Below are 25,717 nucleotides of genomic sequence, written 5' to 3'. Positions count from 1 at the left end.
ATAACATTATCATCATATTCCAAGCTCTGGAATCACACAGCTACTAGTACCTAATCTGCCAAATTTTCAGCTAGGTATGCCTGTATGAGTTTTGCCCCATCTCTGGCACTAATAAAAACCTGCCTCTAGCTGTGATTATCCAGAAGGATATAGAAATGTTACTGCTCCACAGTGGAAACATATCCATCTATTATGTTCACTGATCTCCTGTTGTCTTCCCTGAAGTCAAAGCTATGTGAATTACAAGGACCTACACAGATCTCCCAATACACCAGACATATGGTAGGCATCATGCAGGGTAGTTCCTCTGCACAGCCCCCTGCCTCCTACCACACCAAGTCCCAGAGCAGGTCTCAGAGAAGCCACAGAGAAAAAGGCAAAAGAAAGAATTGAAAATACAAAAATTCTGGTTACTTTACCAGCTTTTTCTTTTAGGTAGTCCTAAACAAATTTAATCTTTCCTCTATACAGACTTCACCTTTTTATTTTTTCCTTTATTTTTTTAATCAGAAATTTATTAAGGAATGATTCCACACACTTCCTCCCCATTTTAAAAAACTGTTTGGGGAATATAAGCAATTTTAACCACATACAGAAAGAAGCTTAAGGAATTCAGCTGTAAATATAGCTGAACTATGAAATTTGCAGATCACAACACTAGCCACTCTCTTCATTCCTAAACTCTTGCTCCTGACCAGCCTCAGTGGAGAAACGTGCCTTTAGTTCCAAGGATTTCTCCTATATTACCTTGAGGAGAAAGGTACTGAGAACCAGGCTTGCAAGATGTACACAGCAGGAATAACCAGAAAATCAAACATATGCCTGTGGAAACACACCAGAGGTTTGGAAAACTCAGAGAGTGTCATTTTTCTTAAGTACTAAGGCAACAAACCACAAAGAAATGAAAATCCAAAAGACCACAGAGGCTGAGAAAGGCTTCTGAATAAATGCAGCAGCCAAGCAAACTACGGAGCCTGCCAGCACTATTAGAGATTGAAGTCTGATTTTAAGCTACAGCTCAAATTCCTACATCTACCAAGGAACTGCTTCTTTCTTTTTTGATAAAGGTCTCTTGCCAAATACTCAAAGCCAAACCCAGTCCATTATACTCACTCAGGTTACTTAACTGGTCAAATCCATGAGTAAGAGGAGGAAGATCACACCTCAGTGCAAAATCCTGAGTCAAGTACACCTTACCTCCTTGTCCTACATTGCAAACTACAGACAAATACACCTGCTTCATCTAATAAGCAGTTAGAGCTTTGATGAGAGCTAACAGGAAAAGCAAGATTTGTACGCACCCTTTCAGTGCCTTAGAACCACAAAACACTCGCCAGCTTTGTGCTAATTAAACACTCAGAAACAATCAAATGGGCTTTCCTTGCTTTCCTGCTTTTTATGCATAGAGGAACAGAGGAAGTGCAAACTATGCCATTCTGCTTGCGTAGCCTTTTATGCTCTCTCTGCTTCCCCTGACAGCACAAGGTCGAGGCAAGTCTTGAGTATGGAGGGTGAAAGGGGCAGGCTGAAACCAGCAGCCACAGCAGGGAGAGCGCCAAGGCCGACAGGTAGGCAGAGGTGGGCCATGTACAAGGAAAAGCATCTGATCGGCATCTGAGATTCACAGCAGAGGACATTTGGGGGAGGTCAGTGGAGCACATGGGTCAGATACAAAAAAAAAAAAAAAAGCTATCTTTCTCCTATTGCTTGTATCAGCACCCTGCAGTGCAGCATCTGTTCCATGTCACCAACAGGGAAGAGGCTACACTGCTGCTCAGGCTCTGTCTTTACCAGCACAACTGCAGCCTGGCCTGGGAAGGGTCTGCCTACTCACAGTGTGGCACTGCACAGAACAGAAGGAAACTGGGAGATTTCTGTTGAAAATAATGATGAGGAACACTCCTCAAAGATGGCCACTTAACAAGGAAAATCACCTTAATTTCTAACTGTATGTCCTAGCTAAAAAACTGACAATCAAACCACATCATTCTACTGGGTGTTCATGCATTACCATCATTTACTTGTCATGCTAAGATATTTATATGTCTCTATCACTGTCATACCGAAGCATTTGAGATTCTTAATACCTGGAGTACAGGAAGTCCTACTGGTTACATATTTCAGATATAGAAACTGAGACACAGGGGGTAACCAGGTACATATCCTCTGCAAAGAAAGGTCAATTGATTCAGTCTTGAGTCCTTTAGTCTGCCAGAAAATCACTCCAGGGAGGCAGAAAGACTGTGGCAGAAATGGAAATCATCCTCTTAGGTGCTAACACCCTTATGACCAGACCATTCAAGTTCTGCTGTCCTGCTCCAATTTCTTTATACGTTACACCTTGGTCTCTTTTCAGAATAATGAGGTGAACAAGTATTCATGCAGGCAGGGCCTGGAGAGCTGACACAGCATAACTGGCAAAGGTGTCAGTAGCACAGAATGTGAATCCAATGTACTCAGGTCTCAGCCCCATTTCAGAGAAAACACACTCAAATACAAATGAGTTCTAGTTCCAGTAAATTGTGACATCCACAGTCCTTCCTACCTGCCCCCCACCCCCCCCCATCGACTTCTCTCAGCCCTTGGGCTGTTTAACCCAGTTGTCAGCTCCTGGACCTGTTTACAGATGGAAGAAGGGCAACTGCTTTGCTCTGCAGGGTGGGTTTACAATGGCAGTGAATCTGTCTGCAATGAAGGATTGTGGGAGAGACACACATACACCACAAGTCACATTGCTGTCCCTGGACAGCAACAACATGGCAGTTGCCCTGCTTTCTATAGGAAGAGAAGAAAGCTTTTCTGTCCATCAAGTTCAAAGTTGGTCAGCAAAGAAACAAAGAGGTAGAGTGAAATTTGAAGTTAGCCAAGGACAGGTGGCCATTCTACCATTTCATCACATGGATTACCACCTTCTCCTGCACCAGGGAGCACTCAGTGCTGACGTTGATGTGCAGAGGCTCTTCTTTCAGTAGTGACAGAGTTCAATGGAGATGTGTGCTCCTCCTCCGATTCTCTCCCTGGAGCTTTGTGGCACCATTTCCAGCATCCTCAAGGTATCTGGGAGGATTATTGCTCTCCAGTTTTCACCAAACCATAACAAAAATTACTTTGTGGCAAATGCCCTGCTCACCTCCATACCAGAATAAGGATGAAAGCAATAGCTACAGCATGTGTTGTCTTGCTTGGGGCTATATTTACTGCTGATTGACCTCCATGACAACCTGCCTAGCTCAGCAGAAGCCTCTACAGTAATAATAAATCAGCTCTTCCCCCTGCCTTTAATTTTTTATGGCAAAACCAAAGAAAAATAAACCTTTCTTCAGAAATCAAGCTGGAAATCGGTAAGTTGTAAAGAGTAATTTCTCACTTTGCTCACTTTCATATAATGTTACTTTCATTCCAATCTTTATTTAGTAATGCCCAAAAATTCCAGTTTAGATGCAGGCTGTGCACACTTTGGGACCAAGCAGTAGCCAGCAGGTTGGTCTATGGGCTCACAGAGAATGCTGGTATTCAAACTCCATCTAGATTTAGTCCTCCATAAGCTTGGTCATACCATTCTCTTTCCAAGGGCCCAGAACTCCTACTCTATCAGGCAGGTGAAACCAATATGGAGCAGCTATTGTAAACAGTCTATGTGAGCTATGGTTTACTCTTCTGTAACATTTTATAAAAGAACATTTTCATCCTGAGGGTTTTTTTCCCCTGAGTTCCATCTTCTCCTGGCCCACAAATTATTGTCACTCTTCACCAGTTCCACCTTACACCAAAAACAGCGATCTCTTTTGTATCCAATCACCACCTACTTCACTTTATCAGAAGAGATGTCCAAGCTTTGCCTAACTAAGGGGTTTAACATCTCCTTTGCCCAAGGTCTGCAGCTGACCTGCAATCCAGGTCAGAAAAGGATTGTAGTCCCATGGTCATCTATAATACATGAGAGGGAAACTATAAGAATGTATCTGTCAGCATGTATTGCAGCCAGACTGTTTGAATCAATGGCACTCGCCACACAGGGTCCTGCAATCTCCCTGCAGCTCCCCTGCTTCTAAAGCAGGGAAGTCTACAAAACAAACCCAGCTAGCTCTGGAGTTGCTTAGTCCACACTTAGTGAGGGGGGTCCCTGGCATCTTCTGTGAAAGGGTATGAAAGATCAAAATTCAAATCCTGTGGCTCCTGCTCAGTTTTAATATTTATCATTAAGAATAACAAATGGTGCTTAAACTCCACTTCGAAGTTTCAAAGCACTCTATAAACATTTATTATAAACATTAATACCTGAAAACATCATCTTTCTCTGGTGCTCATCTGGCAATGAATCAAAAAAATTGCAACCAGACTGGAAAAAAGACTATAACTTTAAATACAACCAAAGGAACTTAAAACCAGGAAGAATAAGCAAGCAAAAGAGATGGGAAAATCAAAGCAAAAGAAATCTTGGAAAATGAAGTCATGGGCAGAGTTCTTACCAGATTTCTGCCCAATGGCCAGTGCTGTGACATAAGAAGTGACATAAAACAGCAGATTTGACCCTTGCAATATTTACTCCATAGACTTTGGAAACGATCAATTCTAAATTTTGCACTTTTTTGAAGATCTGGGCCCATTCAAAGCATGTTCCAGAACTGCCTGCTGTCCTCTAGAAGACCAAAGCACAAGACCAAATGGAGGGTCTGCAAGTGTTTATTGCTGGTGAATTCAACAACCAATTTATATTCATCTATCAAGGAATATGCAAGTGGAAGCAAATATTATGGTCATGTTCATTTGTTTCTGATTACAAAATGTATGTAAATGTATATGCAATTTAAGTGCAAGCATCAGGCTCATGGCAAAGTGCCAAATTATCCCTTAGTGTTTGGAAGACTGGGGTGGCTGGCAGGGAGATAGGGTGACTGCAAGTGAGGTTGGGCAGTGCCTTCAGATACAGCCAAGGCTGAGATGCTCCAAAGAGGCAGGAAGAGGATAAATCCCACAGTAACTTGTCACTTTAAATGAAGCTGAGGGGCTATAGGAAAATCTGTTCCCGATGAAGTTAGAAGTGTGATAATTACAGAGCAATGGGCTCCTCTGTCATTCAGCAGGCAGCATCCCCAGGAAATCTTGCTCTGTAATCAAGGGAAGAGGTGCAATCAAGCCCGTATTCAGCCTTCGTTTAGAAACAGCCCCTGCAGGCAACACAAAGGCTTCAGCATGGTGCTTTGTGAAGTTGGTGATCAATGCCTTGGTTCTGCAACTACAAGCAGAGTTAATGTCATTTCTAAGCACATCTTCTGTTCACTTTTCCACAGAAAATCCAGGAGTCTTGGAAGAAGGGTAAGGGTTTAGGCCAAAATATGGTTGTACAAACAGTGCTGCATTCACACTGTCCACATTTGTGAGCTCACTGTCTACACAGCAGTGTCAGAGAAAGAGAAAATTTCTTGCAGACTGTCATCGTGATCCTGAATGAGCAGATACAACCCCAATTGGCTTCCACAGCAGCTCAGCCTGCAAAATTTGCAAGGGGAACGTTTTCTTGGGCTTTTTTTCCCCAGAAACATGAATGTATCCGTGATGATCAAATTCCACAGAAACCTCATTCTCTTGGCAGCAGTCAGATTCCTGAGAGACTGATGAGGTTTATTAGAGGGGAAGATGTCTCTGAGTTCAGCTTTCATGTCTAATGCCACCATTGCCCAGAACACACAAACTAATAGCTATTCAAATCAGCCATCCTTTGTACCTTACAGAGCTGTCAGATTCAGTGAACCAGTTTACTCCAACTGCAATAATAACAGTCTCACATTTTATTTAAAACAGCTAAACCTTCCAAAGTGCACATATTTCCACTCCCACTGAATAAACTCAGGCACAGAAACTGTACCTGCTCAGCTACCACCTGGGCATGTGACTGCCACAATGTACACAATCCTACTAGCTCTGAGTGCACATGAAGTGCCAAAAATTTTTTTTGCACATTGGGGGCACATTCTATACAGGATTCACAGTTTCATCTCAGTATGGAATGGTTGTTCTTTGTTGACATTCATCGTAACTGGAACTGCATTTGAAGTTACAGTAGCCTATAATACTGTAAATGGAGCTCCATTCCATCACAGCACAGAATCAGCAGGTTCCACTCTCTATTTACTTCTTCTGTCTCTGGCCACAAAATAAATGAGTTTGCTATGGTTTTACCATCTGCAGACATAGGAATCAGTCAATAGCCAAGTAATGGCCTGGACACTGTCAAGAGAACTCATTACTAAAAAGGTACATATTACATTTAGCTGTTCAAACAGAACTTGTTATTGATTGGATCCCATCAGTTCCCAGTAAAAGAGCCAACTCTGGCAATGAAATGAAAATATGCACATAGACTACAGACTAGTAAATACTGTAATGGAGTGAAGGTTCCCTCCACAAAAAGGGAGTTGTTGATATCCAGTCGAGAGGCCAATCTTTTTCAAAAGTGAGACTGGGAATAAAATAACCATGTTACTTCTGCATATATCCAGAGACATGATAAAGATACAAAACAAAAGAGAACAGTTCTGACAACAAACATCTTGGTCTCTTGGGGGAAAAAAGCAAACAAAGAAAATACAAGTTGTTCAATGGCCAATCAAGCCACAGGCAGGAAGAGTATGTAACCAGTTCTGCCATTCCTGCCACATCCTACTGTTTATCAGTGGATGTTCTGCCACACTCGCAGAATTGAAAGACAACATCTTATGCTTTTCAAAGTCGGACAAAAAGGTAGCTATACTTAATTTGGTTCCTGTTTTTATTCTTGCCACTTTTCTTTGTCTGCTTGTTTCCACTTACTAAACAACCTTTTCTTTTGGTTTTCCCATTCATCTGTACAGACACTGTAACATTTTTTTAAGTGACAACATTTAACACACAGACATCACCATTGCTACAGCATAAAGGAGGCAGAAAACAGGCTGATTATAAAATTCTAACATAAACCAAATATACACCATTTAGTAATATATGACAAAACAAGAAGAATCAAACTAGGTAATGACTGTGAAAATCTCTACATTTGATCCACTGGCAAAGTTCTCCACACAGCACCTTCTCTGAGAGTGAAAAGACCCCAGATAACAGTGAGTTAAAAGTGTTTGCTTAAGAAGGCACATTGTGACAAACTTCTTTGCTCACCCTTAACAGCAGGTTGGGCTGGAAACTGATGAATCACTATAAGAAACAAACAGCAATGGTGACTCACGGCTTCAAACAGTAACAATAGCACTGTTTTATCCATGGTGTCTACAACAAAAATATCCCTGGATTCATTAAAAGGTGTATTTCAGATTGTTCCACCCACCCAGGAAATGAAGGAAGTCCACCCCCTGAGCCCTGGTTAGAGCTCTTACAATTGCCCCACAGGTACATGGAATTCCTGCTCACTTACAGTAGTCTTTCAAGAGGTTCACTGAAAACCATACACTGTTGATGTCTTGAGCAGCTCCCCGAGGAGTCTGGATCCATCAGCCCAGCAGCAGACAGAGCCTTATATCTTTATGTTTCAGGGTCCACATGCCTGTGTGGCTCTTGCAATCTTCGATCACCACAGCTGGCATTTAGACCTGAGGTGTGTTTGTCCTGTGAGCGTATGAGGACCAGGCCAGTGGCCCAGCTCCTGAACTGCCTGGTCACACCCAGAAGTCTGTCCAGCCCCTCATAACTCATGGCACAAGCACAGAAAATTGTTCTGGCTCATTAATGGTTTGGGCTAATCAGGCTGGAGCAAAGCAGGAAGAATTCTGGTGTTCAATACTTCACAGGCTCACATGTCCTGTTTAACGCTAACGCACTGTTACTGTGTTATTTGGATAAAAAGCCAAATTTTCTGTTATGATTAAAACCACCTTAAAATGCACATATGAATGCTATGTTTATTTTCCAAACCTTCCCTTCCTATAAAAACATGTTTCCTTCGCCATCTAAACGCAGACTGTAAACGTAGAGCTGTAGGGCTTTTTACTTAGATATCAAGAGTATAAGGACTGTTTTCACCACTTCTCACATTGTACAGACTGAACATTCACTGCCAAAAGAAGTGAACAAATGTGAAAATACATTATCGCAAATATTTCCACTTTGACAAAATTTCAGGTTGGGTTTTTCTCCCTTGAGTTTGAACACTTGTTGTCCAGGTTTCATCTTTGATTTAAGCTCAAACTGTGGTGTTTAAAGCCAAATGTCATAAATAACGTGATGAGATTTTCAAATTCACACAGGGATTTTCAGTTGGCACTTAAGTCTCCCACACCTAGAGAGTTAATTACAATCACATTACTAAAGACCAAAGGAAAAATCTGAAATACACTTCATCATGTGGTTCACATAACTTAGAATTTTTAAACTCAAAATCAAAAAGAGAGTACCAAACAATGCAGAAACATTCAAATCTCTCTTCCCTTTGCAACACTAAATAAGATCAATTTTAAAAGCAGTTTAAGCAATTTAATCACAGATGCTAAAACAATCAAGGTGCCATTCAGTGATTAGTATGCAAGCAATTGAAGGGAAGCATGGGGCTTCCACAGGCTAGCAACAGCTAACAGCAAATAAGTATACAATGCCCTGTCAATCAGTTATGTGATGTGCATATATATATATTTATATATATATATGTATATGGCTCCTGTTTGCTGACACTTCACTCAATTTTCAGGGACTACTGAAAAAGCCAGCCATTGCTTTTACCAACACTAACCTAACTACTTCTTAATTTTATTTACAAATGTATGTTCTCTACCCTTATTAAGAAGTTGCTGATGAAATTAATGATGATGACAAAAATCTGCCCATGCTACAAGTGCAGCATCCTTTGAGAAAGACACTTGTTGCTCACTCTCTATCTACTCCCATTTCATTACTTCCATTCGGAAAAAGAATGGTGGAACTTGATTTCCTCGGACAACCATCAACAGGAATAAGAACTCTGTCATAGCTCTGCTAAACAAAAAAATTAACTCTTTGGATTGTGTAAAGGTCAGTGAGAAGCAGGGAAGTATTCTCTTACCTTCAGAGCATAGTTTGCCAGCATATCCAGTGGCTGAGCAGTCACAGTGTGGCTCACCATCCAGAAGGAAGCAAGTGCCACCATTTTCACAGGGGTTTTCTGAGCAAAGTCCTTCCATTTCCAGTCGGACCCCTTGACTGCCCAAGAGCTGCGGCTCAGAATTGCCGTATTTCAGATCCAGGATAAATCCTTGAAATGGAGGCTCACTCAGAACACCATCAAGAGTCAAGGCAGCAGGACGAATGTCCAGTGGGACTCCACCAATAAAAAGGTCACTGACGATATTCATGTACTGGCGTTGTGGACGCACCTCGCCTGGCTTGGCTTCACCATCCAGCACTAGCACCGTCCGAAGGTGATTGCGGCTCACCATCAGGAAGTGCCAGTTGCTGTCGTTTACCTGCTTGTCTGTGATAACTGTTGTCTCTGCACAGTCCACACTGAACTGCAGCTGGATGCGCCCATCAACCAGGGACAGACAGAGGAAGTCACAGACACCACCATCATCAAAATAGAGAAGCAGCCCAGCAGAGACATTGGTCTTGAACTGGAAGCTGAGTTCGCTCCTAGTGCTGGCATCCCAGCGGAGGTAGCGGGCCCACTGGTTCGGGATGCCCATGAACTCCAGACCCAAACAGAGACCCAGCAAGGAGCCCAGGAGCAAACTCACCTTCAAGGTGAAGTAGACAGAATGCAGAGTGAAACCCATTGTTTCAAGAATCTGCTCTTCCCTAGGAGAAAAAAAGAAGCCACACTACTGGGAGAAGAACCCCAACAGTCACCACCAAATGTTAAATCCAAAAGGAAGAGAAGAGCAGAGAGAGTGACAGAGAGCAGGAGAGTAAGTGGAAAGTAAGATTGCAAGTGTACAAGTGACCAAGAGGAAGTGTCTCCTCCCAAGGAAAGATCTCAATTATCCTTTAGGAACCAGAGGCTTTTATCTCTGAAGTACAGGGTACATGAAGTGACTTCTCCAGATGGTGTACTTCTCTGAAGGGCCAAATAACCTATAGTGATTTGTTTTGGTAGAACACAAAGGTGACACTGGTGTTCCAGGAGGAAGGAAAGGGAGAGCCAAAGCCCAAGCCTAAAATTCTTGATTTCTAGAAGTGATGTTGACGGAGATGGCAGTGAGATAGAAGAGAGAGTGAATTCATAAAGCACGTAATCTTCAAGAGGGCAAAAATAAAGTCAATCTTCATGATGCACTGGTGGATACCCAGCCCATAATTCACTGCTTGGCACTCACGGAGCTTGCAGGACCTGTGAGGTCAAGATAAAAAAAGAAAGAGAAAATGTTAATCTTACTACTCACCATGTCTTTACTATGAGGCTTACTAACATCTTGTCCAATAACTCGTTTACATTTCTTGATACTCTGGATACTTCATGCTTGCAATTGGCTGTTCAGGTCTCAAAAGCAGCAAGGACATGTATGTCCTCAAAACTAAGAGGCCAAAATAGAGAACTCACCAAGACATCTGCATACATAACAACGATGAGCAATACACCAAATTATTTTACTCCTTTGATGGATGCAATCTCATTGACATTACTGAGAAATTGTGCTGGAACTTTCCCAGTAACAATTACCGCTCCATGAAAATGCTTAGGGCAAAGACTAGAGTTACTTAGAGTTTAAAATCTGTTTAGGGCAAGACATGCCATTATCCAAACTTCCTATTTCATTGCTTAAATTATGCTCCCTAGCACACCAAGGAAGCATTAGAGAAGACAACCCTGCTGTCACCTTGTCACACAACAGCTTCCTTTACTTCACATGTCTTGCATGCATGTGCTTGACTCTACCACAGACCTCTGCAACCTGGAAACATGTGCTATGCAAATTATTTATGGCAACCTGCAGCTTAGATGATAGCAAATTTGTATCTTAGATGCTAGCAAACTTGTATCTTAGATGCTAAGAACTGTCTAAGCACTTGACCACCTACCCTGGTCTAGTGGTTTGGCAAAAAGGCCAGACTCACCTCTAATTAAGAGCAAATAATTCTAACTGCCTTCAATGAGTTGCATCTGTTAACACTGGGATTTAACTCGCTTCTGCATACTTGCATGTGGGTGACTGTATGTCTGGTGTAGGAGGATGTTTTAAGTGACAAGTAAAGGCAGCACAAAGCTAGGCTCATTCTTTGAAAATTCTACCCAAGAAGAAAGTAGGTTTTCTATTAAGGCGGGTGTTTGTTCACAAAGATGGGCTGGACACAAGAACAGCTCTGGGAATGGCTAACAGTAGCATTGATACAAAGCAGGAAAGGAGGTGATGAGAATCAAAGCCTTCAGCCTCACAGAAGTCAGCATGAACACAGCTTCCACAAACTGGAACACAAATATTGTGAGGCAGTATTTGCTTGGGAAAAGTGTTTTGTGCTGTGGACTGTGAGAGCTGCTCACAGCAGATGCCTTTCAACCTCATCACCCATCTTGCTCAGCAAGGAGAAGGCACACAGACACTGCAGAAGTGGGCAGTGCTGTAAAGTTTCTGTTTAGTAAGGACAGAGGTTGAGCTGGAGAAAAATCACTAGGAAACAGAGGGCTGAGTTCCCCCAGTCACATCCTCACCTGCCTCAGGGACCTGCAGAAGCCGTAAGTCCCCAGAGCTGTCAGTCTGACAAATTTAGCCAGCACAAAAAACAAGTCACTTAGAAAACAAAAGGGATCAATTAAAAGAAAACCCACAAGTTGGAGAGAAATGTGAGCTTTCAGTGCCCAGTGGAAACCAGGCCTGTTCCCTGCAGCTGCCTGAGTGGAGCACGTTAGCTAAACTGCTATAAACACAAATAAAATCAAGTCAAAACCAGAGGGAAGATAATTCCTTTTAATTGTTAACAGCTTGGCTGAGGAAAATGGAAGGTGGAAAAACAAGGTGTTAGGAGAGGTGTAAAATGAACAAAGAATTAAATGAAGGATCCAATTGTTCAATTAATTTGTCTTCCCAATAATCACAATGTTGCCCAAGTTCATGGGGGTTTGGGGGGTACTGAAAAATTAACTGCAAAAAAAATTATGTGTTTCTTGTCCATTTATTTTTCTTCTCTCTGCTCCCTAGTGGATCCACTAAAATAGCCCATGATTTATGGAGAAGAATAGAGTGAGAGAAAGGTAAGAGAGAAAGTGATGACCCAAGCCTGGAATTACTGATGAGATGGAAATAGGAACATCATAATGTGTGTAAATTAGCCAGTGAGGCACTTCTAGCAGCTCACAGCTTCCTGGACCATTTACTACCACCATGGCAAAATTCACCACTCCATCAGACAGCTCTGTGCTCAGCCTGAGCTGAGAAGAGTGAAAAACCCATCATGGCAGCAACCATCCAGAGACCCCAGTGCACCAGGGCTCTCATCCCAGCTTTTAATTCTCCTGGGCAGGGTAGATTGCACCATCTGCATCAAAAGCAGCCCTCAGTCTTATACTCTTCTATCCCTGTTTTAGAAGACCAACACTTTGATAAGCAGTGAAAAATGCTGCAAATCACAGCAACAGGTGGGAACACTACAGATAATCACAGATGAGATGCCTATGTCCACACACAGTTCAAACTCCTGTTAGAAAAGCCTATCAACCTCTCCCAATCCCAGGATGCTGAGACCCTGTTTTACACAGACAAATCCCAGCCTCTGTGGGTCACTTCAATCCTTGGAATATTTCCAAGGTACAATAATGGCAATAGGATACCTCTGCAGCACAAATTTCTGTAATGACACAAGTTCATGAGGGCAGGACAAAAGGCATAGTCAACAAGGGAAACCAGACAGAAATGGTTAAACAAGAACAGCAGTTTTGACTGAGGGAAGCCGAGGCAATTCTTTCTGTTTTGATTGAGAGAAGCCAAGGTAATCCCCTTCTAGCTGTTTTGAAATAAGACAATGCCAGCTCTGTTTCAGAAGAGGAAGACAATGCAAAAACCATGAAATATAGGTGACATTGCTGGGTGCTTCACTGCCTTTTAGACACTGCAGCTCAGATTTTGGGAAGGCTGCCCACACCCAGTCACTAGCAGGCTAGGGCCATCTGTGACTCCCCCAGAGCTCTGTCAGCACACGTCAGTCCTGACTCACGGTGCTTCCCATTACTCCAGCTTCACGTCTCACACAGTTAAGTCTCTGAGAGTAAACCTTACTGCACTAGCAGGGTCTTCAGGAAGAGCTCAGAAGACCCAGTGCCCTTTACAGAAGGAGGCACGATCTGAATCCCAACCTTGAGAGAGTAAATCCTGACACACCAACCCTGTGCCTCACCCATGCCCACAATGATTCTGCAAGACACGCTGAGAATGAATAATTTTCTGCTCTTACCATTTTATTTTTAGCATAAATACTACCCTAGCAGCGTCATTACAGCACATTGCTACCATAGCAATACATGAGCGTTTGGGACAAAAGCTACAGAATCCCAGAGTATTGTTTTACGTATTTTATCTCTGAGAAATCTCATTGTCATGGCATGGCCACGTCTTGCATGAAAAGGGACTTCATGATGGGCAGCAGCAAGCAAGTTACCTCTGCTGCACTTCCAACAGCTTGCACCGCCTCCCTGGCCCACCTGAGAGCTGCAGCAGCAAGGAACCTGCACACTGAACAGACGGCTCAGCACCTCGCACAGCCAAACCCACTGCAGGAAACACACCCACCTGCACTATTGAAACATCCCACTCTCAGGACTGACAGAGCTGCACAAGTTCCCCAGCCTGGGAAGGGGCCACAGTGCCAAAGGCGAGCGGTGCCTATCCGCCGCACGCTTTCCCCAACTCGACAGCAGCCTGTTAATGCCAGGTCAGAGCCATCTGCTCAGCAGCCCACCGAGGGGGTCTCACCCTTGCTTTGAAGTGGCTCTCAACCACTTATCAGCTGTATGCAGAGTGTGAGTGACATTATCTAATTGCCAACTAATTTCCATAATTACTGACTGGCACACTCTGTATGCAGGGTTAATAATTTTGCAAACGTCTTGAAACACACCTGCATAGGAAAGGGGGTGAGAAGCTGTTGCTCTGCAGCTTATTTACCCAACTGCACAGAAAGATTACAGGAGATGGCTTTGTCACTCCCTGTCCTCCCTCCTCCGCTACCTCTCTCTCTGGCTGCTAATTGCTTGGGGATAGACTTACTTGTATTTCAAAGTGCAATTTTCAGCAGAAAGAAGCACATTGTTGGATGAATTCAAAGACAGGCTGGCTTCCCTTGCAAACCCCTGCCTCAGCAGCCCAGCGCAAGCCTGGCTAAGTCCTGTTATTCCACTTCAGGATGCTGGACAAAATCCCAGTGCCACACTGATGGGGAAGATTTACAGACCACCCAGTCTGACGTCCTCTTCCACAAACAGAACCACTCACTATGACACAGTTTGTGCAGAAGGAAAAATATACATCGGTCACCTAAGATCCATGTATTTCATACCCCATGTGAACTCACTTTGGACCTTTCCTTTGTTCGAAAACAAGAAAAATCCAATTGTTTTCTTTATTCCTCAAGCCCTAATGAAGCAGCAGTTTTAAGAAGAAGTAAACAGGATTTGGCTCTGCATCCACGTGTCTTCCCTCAATTGGTGCAAAGCACAGCAATCAAATCATTACAGCTCTATGACATAAGCTGCTCAAAATGATACAGTAAAATTTACCCTCAATAATTGATATTAAAAGTCAAGCTTGCTAGCAGAGAGGAATGGGGAATTCATAGTATTTATTCACTCATCCAGTTCTGAACAGTGGGCTCCTTTTGGCTAATGCTTTGAAATCTTTCTGCCTGATCTATCCCCAGCTGAATTGTGGCTAAAGACAAAAGGTCAAAGCATAACAAAAAAAAAACAAAAAAAAAAAACAAAAACCCAAACAAACAAAAAAAAAACCCTTCCAATAAAAAATGCAGATGTGAAAATTGTGAGTTGCTACAGTCACTACAGATAAAAAGGAACACAGAAATCCTCCCATCACACAACATCTTCAGCAAGGATGCATGGAGAGATGTTTACAGAGAACTGAGAGGGGACATGGAGGGTTTGAAATTCATGAGACTAGAGAAAACCACAGGGGCTAATTTAGTTTTTAATTCCTCTAGCAGGATTTGCATCTCAGTAATAAATCTGGACACTGTCTCATCCTTGCTGGGCTGGAGAGGACTCTGGGGTGGTGCCAGGGAAGCTGAGCTGAAAGAACTAGGATGAAGAGAGAGACAGAGAGCTTCTATCTTCATTCAGTTCTATGATTCTCTTACCAAGGGAGATTTCAGCAGCACTACACAGATCAGAGGGGTCACAGGTAACGCAAGATGAGCTCTGCTTAGTGAAGAGACTGGAAGTGAGGTCAAAAATGGGGCCTTTGCTTTACAAAGAGCTGAACACACCTAGGTTCTGCTGAAATTGGCAGACCTTCATGGGATGCAGCATTTACATCACTGTCTTGCTGCCTGTAAAGAGAGAAGCAGGGACATTTCAGGCTTTATCTTGGATGTAGAGACATGTGCATATGAAGACCAGCATCTTAAAATTAGGGACTGAGGGTGACAAGGAGCCCACCTGTTGACCTCTTCTGCATGGTTTCCAGGGATACAGGATTCATGCCAGTCTCTCACATCACTGTGAAACCACACGTGCCCTTGCCCCACTCCGAGCCCAAAAAGATGTGTTCTTCTATGTTCTTTGATTCTTTGCACTACTGATCTATCTTGCAGGCTTAACTTTTCCAGTGTTGAAAATTGATATGGAGTTACTTAATTCTTATCTAAATTCAGCATTGAGCTCCCTGGGAGACAGTTGCAAATGAACTGTATCAAGCAAAAAGCAAGAAAATGTGGAATGGGGTTGCAATTCAAGAGCATCCTCTTAAAGTAAGAAAAAAACAGACTATAAAGCTAAACTAATTTATCTTTGCTGCCCTGTAGTGGATTAGTATGTACACATGCACATGCATTCACCATCAATTATAACCTGTAGGTAGGTGGTTGGTTGGTTTCCTGGCACCTGGGCATGTGATTTGCACTCAGTTTAAGCCCACTGCCCTTCTCCCCTTTCCAAGTTCTTCCCTGGGGAAGGCAAGAATGACTGCTTATCACACTTATCATATGGCTTATCATTAAGAATAACTGCTTATCATACAGCTAACCATGGAGTTCACCCCCAGAAACACTGTGTAATACACAAACAAGGCACCTATGCAAGGGAGAGCTGAACTCACCTACACTAGCAAGACAGTTGAGCCTCGGAAGGGATATGGGCAAACTAATAAAATGCTTAGTCCAATAAACAGCACGAGACCATGCCAGCACAGCCTCACTTTAGACATACCAGGATGGAAAGTCATCTGACTGCTGAAAGACATTTTATCATATTTTATCATAACCACCCTTCACGTTTTTACCTCCTGGGCCTATTTAAACAAACTTAACTCAGAACCAGAGCTCTACAAATCTATCCTGGAAAAAGAAGGGTTAAAAAAGCCACAAGGGACATCGTGACTCCCTTCTTAAACACTCTCACCACCCCATGCAGGAGGCATCTAGTCCATGAGAGTGACCTTTAACTAGCCTATCTAGCCTGGGCTCAGCATGAATGCAATTTACAGACCATTTCAGCTCTCCAGCTTTCTTAACACAAAGAAGAAAAATCAAAACCCAAGCACAATGGAAAAGAAAGAAAGAGAGAGGGAAAATAACCCTGCAGAGCAATCATGTCTGGGGCTGCTCTGATGGCTTTCTGTTCCTTTCCAGGACACAGAAATGACTCCCAGTGTGTTAATTACTCCCATTACCACAAACTCTCCACTAACAAGGAGCAGCTAAAAGGAAGCGTTGGCAGCAGCTGAGCAGTTATTGCTCTGTACTGCCACGCAGGAGAAACCAGACTCCCCCATCTCTGAGCTGGTACTAACCAGGAGAGCGATTTCTGCAAAACTCAACAGCCTTTATTGTAATTCCCATGGCAGCTGCACTGGGAACACTGGCCTTGCCTCAATTCCACCATCGTTAAAAGAGAACAAAGAATACCTGCTTTTCTAAAGACTTTGAAGCTCAACAGTTGGAGAGCTCTGAACCATTATCACTTATTTTACTCCTTCTGTAGATGGAGTATCCTCTCCTTTCTGATATCAAAAAGCTTGGACAGATCTGTAGCATTGTTTATTCTACCAGATGCTAATACACCAAATGCAGTCAGTGTCTCAGCAGGGAATGTTAGCAGGGAATTTGGTGGTATCACAGTTCTGGCACTGCTGATAAAGGCAATACTTCTTCCAGAAGTATACAGTATTTCCATTTTCTTTTAAAACACACATACATGGTACTTGCATTTTTTTTTTAATAAAAATCAAGTCTTGAAAATGTGCTTATCATTACCAAAAACCAAAGTTTGAGCACATCACTAATGCCTGAAAATAAGGCTACTTCCGAGAAGATTTTCCTAAGACTAACAGTGCAGAACTGGCTTACTTTTCCCCAAAAATGTATTTGATACTACAGACACAGGCTAGCATTACATTCTCCTCAAAGGGGAGGCACAACTGGAGTGTGGGGGGACTCCTGATTTTGAAGCAAGAGGAAAAAAGTCACTGGTGCACTGCTTTCTCAGTTACCTAATTTTAGAAAAAGGTACAAATCACAAAATCAACAACAAAATAAACATGGCCAGCATACTAAGTAAAACCACCTTGCTCTTCCTAGCTGCCTGTCTACCCATCTGCCTCTTCTTTGCACATGCATTTTAAGTTCTTCAGGAGCGAGAACATTCTTTTCTGTCGGACAGAATCTAGCACAACATAGTCAAGAGCAGAGTTATGAGGCATTACACATGTACACACTAATAACTGTGATTTTATGTACTTGAGCTAAGCACTAAAATGCCTTTATATACCAGCTGATGTGTAAAACTTTCTTTAAAATAAAAACAAGAAGAAAAGCTTAAAAGGACTATCAGAAAGACTATAGTAAGAACAAAATTTTAATTCACTTTTTCTTTCACTTACATATCACAGCCAATTCTCACTTTAACTGGACCTATTTCCAGTTAGTCTGAGCAGTTCACATGTTTTTAAATATTGTGATAGTATACTATAAAGACAGGAGGGAGAAGCAATCAAATTTGGTTTTGTACTAAAAACATAGCATGTATAGCACTGCACCTGGCCAGATTTCCCTGTCATTAGTATGGCCAGTAATTAATTTAGATCTTTCCCTTAGTCTGCTGGCTCATGTGAAAATAAGCGCCATCCACTTAGAAAGGAAATTGAAGGCCCATGGATATCTTGAAATCAACAGTGGATTGTCCCATTATGTAATATGTTAGCACTGTCTATCAGTAAACTCAGTTCTCTGAAGTTTTATTGCAACTTCGGAATCTCGTGCAAAAATCTATACTCAGCTTCCCACAAAGCAAACACAAACACCTAAATGTAGCAAACAGGTGTGAGAAGCTGTCCAGAGTGCAGTCAATGCTCTCAGCTTCTAAGCTCTTTAAACAGCCAAGGTTCCAAATGCCTTTCAGGGAATGCAGTTACAGTCTGGAACTGAAGTGTGGGTGATCTGCATTCACCCAGCTCCCAGTGACTGATGCTGACCATCACAGGGAGCTGACACTGGTGCCCTGGTAAGCGCTCTGCAAGTCTCAGCCACTGTGAGATTAGGTTTCTGCTTCCTGAACCACACTCCTCTCTTACCACTAGCTCCAGAAACATGTTGCTTTTCGTGGGTGTATACATAACAGCAGGCTGGGAATCCCCTGCCATGGGAAATCAATGCATTCTTGCAGCTATCTGTTGTTTTCATCCTCTGATAGACAAATTCCTGCCAAAATTCATTCCACCCCATTCCTCTCCCCACTTCTACCTCAGGGTAATTCTGTGAACATGAGAAGCTATGCAGAGATAGGTTTCTCAGTTCCAGCATGCTGGGGAAATGGAAGTGGAAATCTTTGCCAAGACAGACTGGTTGTAAAAATCTTTAAGTGTCACTGTCTTGGCTGGAAAAGGATAACACTTTAAATGGCTGAGGATAATGAAAACTTCCCAGATCATCAAGGAAATTACTTACAACTTTGCATTATAGGGGTCTGTTTCTAAACTGACCAGCATTTATGGGACAGGTAAGAAATACACTAAACACACTCTACTTGCAAGGAATCATTTCAGCCTGGCCTGTGCCTGCAGCACTACTTGGTGACCTGTCAGTGTGCACCAAGCAATCCTCCACCTAACCCAGACTGCCTGCAGGCAAGGCTGGAATAGCACACCTGTCACTCTGCCACAGCACAGCCTCACAGCTAAGGACTAAAACTGTTGTAAAGGCTACCTGGGCTCCAGGGACCTAGGGACGCTCAAAGCAGAAATACAATGCTTTTGGCACAATGTGTTTTGAAAGGAAAGCTCTTGAACAGGGAATTTTAGGCCTAAGAGTCCTATGAGGCCAGAAAGTGGGATAAATTACTCATGGAACAGGGTTTTCATTTTTGTTTTTTAATTCATTTACACCTTCCTGGACTGTATTTCTGCGCTTCACACTGCTCTGCCCTACAAGTTTTCTCTGAAGTTGTCTTTTCCCCAGAAACTTCTTGTTCTGAAATGTAGAACCAAACATCAAGATGTGCAAAACAAAAGGATTTTTCAAAATTCAAATACAAAGGTTGCATTGGCCTATTTCAGCGGAACCACCTAATGACAAGGAAATTACATTTCCTGGAGTAAGCAACACACAAGATGCCAAAAAGGCGGGGGATGCATGCATGTAGCAAAGCACAAGAGGAATCATCATCCACACAGAGTGACAGAGAGGCAGACATGAGCTAAAAGAAGAAGTCCAGAGACTGGAAAGTCCTGGGTACTCAAAAGTACTCAGGCATGACTGCAGTAAGGTGGAAGAGCACAGCTGCATTTTACTTTAAAATTTACTTGGATTAAAAAACTAGGAAATGGTGTAACAGAGAATAACCCTTCAACACCTGAGAAATACACTAGGGGAACTGCACAGCACTCTTCTATTTTCTCTCTATATTAAAGCCCCAAACACAGGAGCATACCAGGGTCACAGACCCAGGAAGCAAAGTCTGTCAGCCAGCTTAATACTTCAAGTGAGCTCGGGGAAAGAAAAAGCTAACTAGCAGCACTATGAAAATTAACGCTTTTAGAAAGTATTTGAAATTTTCTAATGGACCATTTTAATGCCACTGGAGAAGACTTGTCTCTAATCATTAGTTGCTACATATTGATAAATCAATCACACTTGGTAAATTTGGAAAGACTTTTAAAAAATTAAAAATTTAAATATATATATATATATATGTGTGTGTGTGTGTGTGTGTATGTGTATGTGTATATATATATGTATATTCTCCTGCAAATGTTCCTTTAAAAGTCAGATGGTATTTGAAAGAGCTTACAGCCTTGGGACTCACAGTGCAGTGCCCTGGAAGACAATTGACATTCTGAGTGACTGGGCTGCGAATTCAAAATCCCAACTCAACCTGCTCAAGCCAGGATTCAAATTCACAGACTTTAAAAATAGGAAAGAAGAAAAGAAAAAGAAAGGAAAAAAAAAAAAAAAAGAAAAAAAGAGAGAACAAGGAAAATACTTGAATTCCTGCAACTCCCCAAGCCAGAATCTCTGAGGTTACAGATGCAATAGTGGCTCTGGGAATATCGCTATACTGAATTCCATAGCTGCATGGGACGTATTTTCTGCTTTGCCACACTTAATATGAATCTCTGTATGGTTAGCAATACAGCTGACAAAGGATAATTGTTTGTTACGAAAGCCACTGGTGAAAATGAAAATAACATTTATTATATTGAGGTGCTTTAATTGAATTTTCTATTTTTAATTTTAAAATGAAACATTCTAATTTACCTGGCTTTGGATATAGTAACTTCTAGTCATTATTTGCAGTTTATTTTTATTTCTTCTGGGAAAAAGTATAGAATAGGGAAGGAGTATAGAAGTGGGAAAACTGAGACTGCTATATAAATAGCTTCATTCCTAGCAACTGCATAACTTTTCATTTCAAATCAATTTTAAATGTATTACCCTCCCTCTCAACAAAAAAAAAATTCTGAACATTCTGAATAATACATCCTTTCTGCTAACATTGTTTTCACAGTCTGAAAAGCCATTATTTTGACAAAAACATTATGAGCAGTTCTTGCTAACAGCACCCACTTTTTCCCTTTTATACCAAGCTGTGCACTCAGCTCAGCATGTGTCTGGGAACTTCTGCATAGCTCTAGAGATCAGTGATGAGGCAGTGGTTGGGTCTCTCTCCTTTTTAGCCCAAATTTTCACCTCCTTGCTCCACACAGAGCTTTTGTTAGCTGATGGCAAACTGGAAGCTAGTGAGAGAAATGCTGCAGGATTAGCCCCAGTTTCTAAATTAAACACCACAAACCCTCTCAGTGGTTTTTCTGCTGTCCACTGGTAAGGCAAGCAAGGACAGAAAAACAACTTCTCTACACCTAAGGAGACACTCTGCCTAGGATGTAGCTAAAACATGGGGGTAGAAAAAAAATTCATTGCAGGGTAGACTGAGAACTCCAGTCTCCCACCCCAAACCTGTCAAGAGTACAAAAATAAGTCTGGGAGAAACAGAGAAAAGATTTTCTAATCAACACTTACATGGAAGATACCTGAAGAGCTTGTAATAACCTGGCAGAACTTCTGCTTCCAAATTACGTTGAGTAACTGAGATTTAGAAGTAACTAATGAAAATGATTACTTGATACCACAGGCAACAGATGGTTCCTGCAACCTGCCAGTTGCCAGATTCTAGGCCAAACCTCTCCCCCACGTAACTTCATCACACATTAATTTAAATCATTTTATCTATAGCACCTAGTTTTTGGCTGCCTATATTTTGCTGCTCAGTAGTAAGATTTATGCAATGAACTTCATGTTCTAGCAGTCAAGACTACATGCAAGAGTCAAAATAAGGAGGCTCATGACCTGTCTGGCCTTAGGCAAAGTGCTCTTTCAGGGGATATAGCTAAGACTACAGCAGCCACATAGCAAAGTTTAATTAGTCATTGTGAAATGCTCGAACCTCTCAAAAGGAAAGCTAGCAGAAAAGCAATTTATCTTCTTTTATGACATTAACAGTCTGCTCTCAAATTAAGCAAGAGAAGACCTATCTATAAAACACAGCATATTTTCTTACATTATTCCTGATGTCTCAGTCCCAAAGAGGCACAGGTTTATTCAGCAGGCTGGGAGAAAGACAGGGCAATGGTAGGGGAATGGAGAAGCCTTCATCTGCCTCAGCTGCTGACCTACCTGCAGCTGCCCTCTCACTGCACCTGCAGCAGACAGCTTTGGCAGAGCAGAACAGCTCAGTCACAGAGAGCTGACATGGTCTGCGCCTCCCTGGGGGCTGCCCTGCCCAGCCATACGATACCTCCCTCCTGTGATAGCACACAGGAAAATGGGGCACTCACCTTCCCCGTCCGAATACAAACCAAATGAATCTGTACAATGGCTGCTCTGTGTTTTAAATGGAAATCATGACCCACAGTTTGTGAACTGCTCAGCCAGGAGAACTGCAACCCCTCTTTTCCCCAAAAAACTCCCTAAGGGAGAACTCGACTCTGGGGTTCCAGAAACAGGCAGTCAATCATCTGGGGAAAAAATAGGTACATTTAACTCCATTTTTGACCAATGGTCATCTAAACTATCTGAAAGGCTCAGAGAAAGAGAAGGACAAATCCAGGCAGGCTGTTTGTGTGCAGCATCGCTCAGCGCTAAAGATCTACTAAGTACAACTATTACAACTTGCTTTCTCCACTTTTCTGGGGCTTTTAAAAGTCAAAAATTAAGCAAGTTAAAAAGATATTTATCTAACAGAAGTCTCTTTATGTGTTTAATTAAGATCTAAATAAAGGGAGAAATCGACAAAGTCTGATATGAAAAAATATGAGATTTTAGATTCAATTATTAACATCATTTAAAGAAATGAAAAGCTGCTTTCAAAGCAGCTGGTTTTCAAACATGTGCAATGTACACTACAGCAAAAAGTACAAGTGTCTCCACAGTTTACAGGAAAGGGAAGACATACATCACTGTAAGTTGTTTTTACAGAATCCCTAATGTAGGATTTCCTATAGAATTAAATTAAAAGGGAAGAGGATATGGAAAACCGGTGAGTCCACGGGTCTTCTGATTATCTCACAAATACAGGCTAGAAGTAGTCACCTGTTAAAAAATACATGTCAATAAAGGTGTACAGTTACACAGCAGCACTGAGCCAGTCTGCTGTCTTGGACTACAGCTCACTCTCAGCTTTCTGTCAGATGTCTCCCAAGAGAATCCTTTACAGCTTCACTATAGCAAACAATGCTCGTCCAGGGCAACAGAATTAGAGGCATACAAAGTATATCTCCTAAAATATCTATTCCCAGTAGCTTTTTCTGACTAGTGGGAGAGATTAAGATTGCAACTGTACCATCTACACCTGCCATTCACTACACAACTAGTTGACTTTAAGCCACAGGACTGCAGGCTGTTTCATGATGATGAAAATAAAAGTCTGAGGTAACAATACCATAGAGGCAGGAATGCATGATTGAGCAGAGGAGGAAGGCAATGGTAGTGTTCAGTAGAATATTTGCTGTATAGGTAGGTATGGCAAATAAAGTCAGAAAAAATTATTTAAGCATCATTGCTGGGAAAAAAAAAAGACACCCCACTGATTCCAAGAACAGACTTCCCTTCATCTTCACACCCATAATTGCTAAGAATCCCACAGGGACATCTTCCTCTTTAGACATTCTTCCCCAACAGATTCTGCAACACTAGGCTGAGGAAATTCTGCTGTTGAGGACAGCTGGTCTTTTTCCTAGGACCAGCTAGACACTGGTTTAGCCACTCCATCCAGTGCACATCCTCATTCAGTACTTTCACAATCACAAGACAAGACCCTGGACATTGAAATCAGCCTGTCTGTAGTGCAATAACTTTTCATTAAGAGGTACTAGTGTGTGCTTCTTCCTTTCCTCCTCACTAGAATCTTGCTTCAGTGCTATCTCCTTCTACCCACTGCCAACCTGGAAGTCTGCCTCCTGCTCAGTCATTTTACATCCCGCTTCTCAACACCTCAAGACACATTCACAGTTTTAGCCAAGCCATCCATCTCCTCTCCAGTCCTGGCTATAACCCAGAACTGGAGGCCACATCCCCCTTCTCCAGACCACTGTGGCTTTTACAGCACTCCCTGCCCCAGCCCTCTTCCCACAAGCTAGGGAGTCCCAGCCCCTCCATGTCTCTTCACATGGATACCACTTGGAGCCTGGTGAATGTTTCCCATTGTTCTAGGGGGGAATGTTCCCATGTTTCTAGGTGGGATCAGCAGAACTGCATGAAGCCAAGCAGATGTATCATACCGAGTTGCAATATTGATGGAATTTATAGTGCAAAAAGAAAGCAAATTAATTTAAAAATAGGAGATGTTCAAAAAAAACCAAAAAAGTAGCCCAGCATACCACTCAGTTTATGCAGAAGTGCCTACTAACCTGGATTCTCCTCTGCTTCTTTTATGGCTTACATCTTGGAGGTGTTCAAGTGCATAACACGAAGCAATGTGATTAGAATTGATCCAGTGAGTCTCCTATCCTCCCCCAAGGGAACAATTACACTGTATTGTAACGACAAAATTAAAGCACTTGATTTTGGACCAGAGATCCACAGGTGAAAAGCCATGCTCCCATCCTTGTACTAAACCTCCCAATCACAAAATATTTATCCATACTTACTGGATAATAACTGTTTGAGTACACATTTCCCACAGTTATCAAAACATTCACCAATCTATTCAAGGTAATCATGTGAGGGTTTGGGGTTGAGGATTTTTTTTTCTATTTTTGGGTAAGAGAATAAGTGAATAAAATATTTGTCTTTGACCACAAGCTTTCTTAAACTTGCCAAAGGGAAATGGAACTACATTCCACTACTGAAAGAGATTTTTAGAAAAAATCCAAAGTGGGATATAAGAAAATGACAGTAGATTTGGGTATGTCAAAGCTGCAGCCTCTGTCAGAGAGGAGGATGTGGAATGAATGTCAAGAATAGAATAACACAAGGCCTATAGTCTCCCGTAAAACAAGCATTTTTACTGATCATGTTATTAAACATTTTATTATTTCAGTGACTACAATATCCCCATTTCATGCTCCTGGGTTCATGCTTTTCCATTATCAAAATCTGGACAAAATACCAATGGCTCAGAAAATAAATTAGTTGATTTCCTTTTTTTAAGAGCTGTGTTTGACTTTAATTACCTTGATACTTGCTTGGGAAATCAGACTTCACTCTCAAGAGGGTAAAAAGGGGGAAAAGAAAAGAGAAAAAAACAGACATGGAGAAAAAGAAATAGAGTAAGAATAGACAATGGTGAGTCAGATTAATCAAATTAAAACTTTCTAACCTCCTATCTCTGAAATTGCAGCCAATGCCCCTACTTAGGAATATGGGGGAATGAGTTTTTTAATTATTTGTTAAGTTTTCTTTTATCAGACATTCATTCAGAAAATTCTGACATTTTCAAGCAGACATGGTTATCAGTCATTAGAAAGTGCTTTTATCTGAAGCTGTTCATAAGAAACTGAAGACTTTCCAAGATGAGTTGAATGCAGACGGATGGTACTTCAAGGAAGAGGAAAGCAGCAAACAGGGGACAAGTCCATTTACCTTTCTTTCCACGTGGGTTAGTACTTAATAC

At 41.9% G+C, this 25,717-nt stretch overlaps 1 protein-coding gene across 12 annotated transcripts in view; it reads right to left on the bottom strand.

Moving 5' to 3' along the window:
* NRXN3 (neurexin 3) overlaps positions 1-25,717 on the bottom strand; it is a 964,547-nt gene that overhangs the window by 900,787 nt on the left and 38,043 nt on the right. For 9 of the 12 annotated variants that reach the window (XM_015631163.1, XM_033514969.1, XM_015631164.1 and 6 more), the window contains exon 1: positions 9,023-9,731. In XM_015631163.1, the coding sequence (XP_015486649.1) occupies positions 9,023-9,731 (709 nt within the window). Of the gene's footprint in view, positions 1-9,022; positions 10,286-25,717 lie in introns of those variants that run through there. The other 3 variants (XM_015631171.2, XM_033514971.1, XM_015631158.2) reach the window with 1 other exon arrangement.

Source organism: Parus major, chromosome 5, assembly GCF_001522545.3.
Source record: "Parus major isolate Abel chromosome 5, Parus_major1.1, whole genome shotgun sequence".
Lineage (NCBI taxonomy): Eukaryota > Metazoa > Chordata > Aves > Passeriformes > Paridae > Parus > Parus major.
This window is presented reverse-complemented; position numbering and strand designations above follow the sequence as displayed.